At 45.1% G+C, this 6881-nt stretch overlaps 1 protein-coding gene across 1 annotated transcript; it reads left to right on the top strand.

Moving 5' to 3' along the window:
* Nucleotides 1-1296: 1296 nt before the first annotated feature.
* Nucleotides 1297-6410, top strand: PtA15_10A9 (uncharacterized protein; the record flags this gene model as incomplete). The annotated part of the gene is made up of 28 exons (XM_053160974.1): nt 1297-2013; nt 2103-2215; nt 2318-2495; nt 2574-2681; nt 2793-2949; nt 3021-3047; nt 3116-3174; nt 3255-3261; nt 3332-3448; nt 3516-3559; nt 3630-3650; nt 3707-3863; nt 3957-3979; nt 4052-4143; nt 4207-4271; nt 4342-4375; nt 4506-4601; nt 4664-4766; nt 4827-4912; nt 4986-5025; nt 5093-5186; nt 5244-5290; nt 5359-5378; nt 5441-5510; nt 5567-5600; nt 5667-5767; nt 5850-6046; nt 6107-6410. 28 exons carry the CDS (start codon nt 1297-1299, stop codon nt 6408-6410), a joined length of 3111 nt encoding a protein of 1036 aa, XP_053024145.1.
* Between the last annotated feature and the right edge of the window lie 471 nt (nt 6411-6881).

Genomic DNA, 6881 nt, shown 5'->3' with positions numbered 1-6881 from the left:
TTTGGTTGCTGATTTTTGAAATCAGCCTTACGTGAACCCCCCTAGTAAAAAACCATCTCGTTCCAAGCTATTCGGAAAACACAATATATAAATACTTGATTCCCGACTGCGGCTCTTTGTGTTCTGGTTTAAAACACAACTCATGAGTTGAAACCCAACCGCAGTCTGGAAAGCTCGAAACTTGAGCAGACAATGTCGCGTCATCCAATCACGACTTGTGATGTGGAGTGGACTCCTTTACCGAGCCTTCAGGGACCTCAATACATACACTTGATATGGGGTGGTTTCGGCATATCCTACGAGAATTGTCGATCATCAGTTCCAGCTTTGTCCTCCGCTCAGGAGCCAACGCGACACAATGTAAGACAATAACACTGCAAAAACATGGGCATCCTATAAATCCCACGGTTACAGTCTCAGTATGATGGAATGCCAGGAGTAATTCGCGAGGTTGGCCATTGCGAGCCTTGCGATACCGACGGACTCGTTACTCAGCAAATCAACCCACTCTTCCAGAGTCCCCTTGGCCTACGTACCCTGCCCGAAGGATTCCCCTCTGTATCTTTCTAAGACCAGGCCTTGTGGATGTGTTTGGACCACGGCAGCTGACGATAAAAATATGTCTCGACTTGTTTATCTAAATATTTACATTATGGTTTACACGATACATACATCCTGATACAACCCATGCAGAAATGAGATGAGATAGTTTGGTATATCTCTGCAAGCACCATGCTTATCACAACCGCCGGGGTTGACTGCAGCATGGGCCGAGGGAGCTTGAAGGGGATGCACACCAAACTCTCGAGCGGAAGAGCGGACTGTCGTGACAAATTTCTTCCCGTCATGACAGCAGCTCATCTCTTGGCCACACTCTCCCCCCTTGCGTAAAGTGGACGAGTCTGTCAGCAGGGCAGGCTGTTCCTTAGCACCGCCATCCACCCCATTCGAGAGCATGGTGAGCTTGAGTGCTCAAATCTGCAGCAGCGACAACTCTTGACCACCATCACCAGCGGTGCTCTTAACCCGGTTGAACGGGCGAGCCATCCACCTGCAACCGATCGACAGGCAGCCGTCACATCTACTCGAATCTCTCGCTCAAAACTCCGCAAACTCTCCCGTCGGACAAATTTATAAGAGAATACACAAGCCCGTTGAACTATCTACCCCTTTCTACTGTCGCCTATTTGATAGACTCTCTTTGAACTTTCCCCTTTTCCGCTACGGCCTCTTCCCACACCGCGCTGATCCTCTTCGCACGTCTCACACCGCGGTCCCCAAAATTACCAGATCATCATGTCCAATCGAAGGGATCCCTTTACGGACCAACCGTACCCAGAACTTGGCCGGCATGCTCTCTCCGACAACGGGGATAGTCCCGCCACAAGAACTCCTGTGGAAGACCATCATTATGGAAACTTGATTCCCTCCCAGAGTCATTCTCACTCCGGCGAATCTGACGAGTACGAATTATCAACACCGTCCGGACGATATGATCAAACCCCGATCCCCTTCTGCCATCAGGAAGACGAGGAAGGAATCCCACTCAAGGAGGCTCCCTTCGATTCTCATTTGGGCGGATTTCGTCCCGAGGCTGGCGGGCTAGCTGCCGACCATTCCAAAACTGAATTTGATCCAGTGGCCAGCTTCGGCTTCCCGGTGCCCAATTTTTCGGACAACAACCAAGATTCTAGATATAGTACAACCTCCAGTGCGAATCTCTATCGCTCCCAAACGACCACTGAAGCTTGGGGAAGAAGGCAGCGAATTGATCCCAAACGTGCAAAGACGATCAAAGTAAAACTTCAACATGGTCACTTTGTTAATGAATATCCGGTTCCGACTGCAGTCAAGAATGGGAATCTGGCTGGCGGCTACAAAGGCGAAACGACGGAATTCTCGCACATGCGTTACTCTGCAGTCACCTGTGACCCAGACGATTTCACCAGAGAGGCGGGTTGGACACTGCGCACTGAGAATTACGGCCGACAAACCGAATTACTTGTGGCCATTGTATGTCAAACAAGAAATTAAGGCCCTGAGCTCTGCTGACAGCGTTCGCGAAAGATTTGAACTGATTTGAGCTTAATATACATCATCAGACCTATTATAACGAAGACAAAATTTTAGTGGCTCGTACTTTACACGGTGTTATGATGAACCTACGGGACATGTGCAAAGCAAAATGGAGTGAATTCCGACAGCTTGCAAAAAGGCAGGTTCATTTCTAATATTTATCCCCCACTTTTATTTGCGCTTGGTCCCGAATCACCTTTCCGGTACATGTTCTCAACTTTTGCTTTATCTGCTTCTTCAGAGGGGGCGAGGAAGCGCCCTCAGAAGCCTGGAAGATGATATCGGTGGTTCTAGTTTTCGACGGAATCGAACCGGCAGACAAATCGACACTTGACGTGCTTGCCACCATTGGCCTATATCAGGATGGAATCATGAAGCGTCAAGTTGATGGGAAGGAGACTCAAGCTCATCTTTTCGAGGTACGTCTTCAGATGGACTATCATGCACTCTAGGATCTGGCTTGGCTCATTTTTGCGGTTTGATCATCGGTTTTTTAGTACACCACCCTTCTGTCAGTTTCTCCAAAACCTGAGCTCATACAGCCTCATGCAAACGATCCAGCCAACCTGGTGCCTGTTCAAATGACATTGGTATTAAAGCAAAAGGTTCAGTTTTTCGCTTGATCTTCCTTCTTGAGTCATCAATGTTTCGCTTGATTTTCCTTCTTAAGCCACTGACGATGTGAAACATTCCCGGGGTTGATTTCTCTGATATAGAATGCGAAGAAGATCAACTCGCACAGATGGCTGTTTAATGCGATTGGCGCTCACCTCGAACCTGAAGTTTGCATCCTGATTGACGCCGGGACCAAACCTGGCACCCGCTCATTGTATTATCTTTGGGAAACCTTCCATCACAATCCACATATGGGAGGTACGTGATTGTTGGCTCCCCTTTATCCTTGTTTTCGGAGGAATTCATCCCTTTCAAATCTTTTTCTTCAGGGGCTTGCGGCGAAATTCACGCCATGTGTGAGTCCATCAATTTCTCTTTCTCAAGGAGGTGAAGACTAACCGAGTCAAATGGGTCTGCTTTCAAGTGTCGCGAGGGAAAAAGTTGATCAATCCGCTGGTGGCGGCTCAAAACTTTGAGTACAAGGTTAGTTTTCTTCGCCGTGAGCGGCCAACAAATAGACTGCATAACTGAATTAGTTATTTCGTTACCCTCAATTCGTACAGATGTCTAGTATGTTTTCACATCATATTGCATGGATTTTGAGAACAAAAAATGAATGATTTTCCTTCTCAAATCTCAGATATTCTCGACAAGCCTTTGGAGTCTTCCTTCGGCTACGTTTCGGTCCTTCCTGGCGCGTTCTCTGCCTACCGCTATCGTGCCATCCTCGGCCGTCCACTACAACAATACTTTCACGGTACGATCCCGTATTCTCTCTTAAAAATTGTACATCCAGTCGAACTCACACACAATTGATCTTCCAGGTGATCATTCTTTATCCGAACGCCTAGGAAAGAAGGGAATTCAGGTGAGGGTGATGTTGCGAAAGCACTCTTCGGTGAATTCCATCTTGTTGACCTTTTTTTCCTTCAACTCAGGGCATGGGAATCTTTAAAAAGGTAAGTCTTCGTACCGTTTACGCTTTGGTCACCGAAGCTAATGTCTGGCACTTCAGAACATGTTTCTGGCTGAGGATCGAATTCTGTGCTTTGAGCTAGTTGCGAAAGCAAAATCGAGGTGGGTATTAGGCTACGTCAAGCCTGCGAAGGGTGAAACGGATGTCCCTGAAGAAGCAGCTGAGCTTATTGGGCAGAGAAGACGATGGTTGAACGGTAGGCGATCTACTCTTTCCCGGAGCATGTGAAACCTTTTCTTATCACTGTTTGATTCTCTTGGTACTTAATATATGTCATGCTCAACCAAAGGTTCATTTGCTGCCGGTATATATGTGCGTTTTTCATAGTATTTACATCCCAGCTTCTAGACCCGAATGTTCATCCAGTGTTTTTCGGTTCCACAGTCTCTCGCTCATTTCAATCGCATGTACAGCTCTAGCCATGGTATTATCAGGATGTTCTTTCTCCACGTCCAAGCGCTTTACACAACGGCAGGGTACGCTCGCCTCTTTCAATCAATAGCTTCCGCCGTTTCATTGAACCTCACCAATATATCCAGGCTTGTCATGAGTTGGTTTGCTCTAGGAAACTGGTTTACCACGTTTGCTGCAATCATCGACATCAGTAAGTCGTCATCATTGTTCTAGACACTTTTCGCGACTGAGCATCTGGTACCACTTTTTAATTCAACTAGTTGCGGAAAATTGGCGGGATCCCGTGAGTCTCATGTCTTTTGATTTTGATCCAAGTATCACGCTTTGTTAAATCGTGCCTTTTTTATCAGTTTCTAGCTGCGTAAGTATGTTTCTGCACTGCATCCTGACTTTAAAGTTACTGAAGGTTGCTAAATGCTTGCAGTGGCATATCCAACTACACCCTAACCGCGCCACCATCGCCTCCAACATCACACGAGGAAGCTCAAGCTTTAGTATCTTGGAAGATCAAAGAATGTTGGTATGTGGATTTCAATATTCCTTCAGAGTCTGTCATGAACCTGATCGCGGTCTCTATGATAGGTCTGGGACTGTATTTGACAATTCCGCACATTTGAGAGATAACTCTGTGCCATCAAAACATGACTACCTCGGTATTGCCAATTGGATTTTAAAGATTGTATATGTGAGTGATCAGATAGCTGATCCGTTTTTTCCGCCGAGTCTAAAGAATTCCCGGAATTAGCTTTGTTTGGTAGCTTTGCAAGTAATATTGGCCTTGGGCAATCGGCCAAAAGGCGAAAAGGCCGCATACCTCATCTCATTTGTTATGTAAGAATCTCTGACTCGCTTAGCCTGGCGTCGCGGTGTCAGTTTGGTGCTGATATTCTTACAACATTGAAAGTTTCGGCATATTTGCCGCATATCTACTGGGAATGACTCTGGTTGGCCCGCATAATCTAATGCTATCACTGTAATACCTTGACTGAATTGATTGTTTTTATATTTCAGATTTTGACCATTGAGGCGTTTTGCCCTTTATCTGCCCAACTCCAGGCAGCTCAAGGGGGACAAATCCTTGTCGTGTTTATGGGCTCTACTTATGGTAAGTATCTTCATCATTCTGTCAGAAATTTTAATAACACTTGTGATTTTTCCGAAGGCCCCATTTTTGCTGGGATCGCGGGTACATTCGGAATATACATCATAGTACGTACCTTTGAATTCTAGGACCTCTTCAGTTAAAGTACTTACTAACCGAAATCGCTGCACGACAGGCTTCTGTTTTGTATATGGAGTGCGTATAGCACAGTTAACATGCCATTTGATCGCACATTGACCAATATCCATTCTCATCAGCCCCTGGCACATCCTCCACTCCATGATTCCTTTCCTTCTGGTCGCTGTTTCGTTCACAAACATCCTCAACGTAAGAATGAGTTTAATTCCGGTATTTGACTTCCTGCTGACCGTTCTGGTTTACAGGTTTACGCTTTCTGCAATTTGCACGACGTATCATGCAAGTCCCCCAAAGAAATCTATGTTTGTACCCTGCACATGTGCTAACCTTCATTCAACTGGCCAGGGGGGACGAAAGGATCGGACAAAGCAGAAGCCTTACCCTCCATTTCCAGTAAGAAGGTCTCCAAAGAAGGTGATGCGCAGATTGTGGAAGACATCCATCGAGTAAGTCACTTTATTGCATCACAAAGTCCTTGAATGATGAGTGTCTGATGGTCTGTGTTGATGAATCGTTTTTACTGGACAGAATCAACACGATTTAGATGCGCATTTTCAACAGACGGTCTTGAGGGCGGTCCAACCCTTCAATGTGTCCGAGGAACCCGAAGCGCCAACAGAAGATGACCAAAACAAAACCTTTCGAACTCGATTTATTGCTGTGTGGTTAATCATGAATGCCATTTTGACGATTGCAATGCTAAGGCTTAGCAGCGCCAACAGAACGTAAGTATTCATATTGAAATTTGTCGTTTATTTTTGTGAGCTGACATGGTTCCTGTTCAGTAAATATTTTCAAGCGCTGCTTTGGTCTACCTTTGGGTTTTCATTTATAAAATTTTGTGGTTTTGTGTACTACATGGTAAGTCTCGACCATCGCTTTCACAAGTTGAGGATTAAAGCTGATTTTTTCAACTCAGTTTGGAGCATCATTCTTCAGACTGGCAAGGCTTTGCGCCCGTGCCCGTCGATGATGCCCCTTTACATTGTAGAACGAAGAAAAGAAAGGAAGACATTTGACGCCTGGCATCTCCCCGCAAAGCATGTCTATAATTTTTTCTCTTCGATCCTCCTTTGTCAATTGATCTAACCTGAGATGTATTGTGCAACACAGAATACACGCTTTACTTCATTATCATATGTTGATGGTTTTACCTTATATGTCACAATGCGCTAAACATAAAATATTATTAATTTTGTAATTAATGTGTAGTGCAATGACCCTCTCTTTTGTATTAAATCGACCACAAATTACACTCCATAGCTTGGTGGATTGAGATGAACTGAAGTGATTTGTAGTTGATAGATGTGTCTGGTCCTTGATAATCAAATGAAGGCTTTGTGATGCTGTGAAAGTACTTGTGTTTCTCACGGTCACAGTTGCGCAAGCTACACAGCAGGCTCTGATGAGGAGGGTCTGGCCAGTTTTGGTGAAGAGTCACAAGTGATTTTTCATTCAAATTGATTGAAGTAGATTTCAATTTTCAGTTAGATTTGTGGTAATTTGTACTCAAACCATCATAGAAACCTAGGAATTCTGTGTTTTACACATGAGAAAGGT

The sequence above is a fragment of the Puccinia triticina genome, chromosome 10A (genome assembly GCF_026914185.1).
Source record: "Puccinia triticina chromosome 10A, complete sequence".
Taxonomy (NCBI): domain Eukaryota; kingdom Fungi; phylum Basidiomycota; class Pucciniomycetes; order Pucciniales; family Pucciniaceae; genus Puccinia; species Puccinia triticina.
Note: the sequence above shows the minus strand (reverse complement) of the source record. Positions and strands in the feature narration are given on the sequence as shown.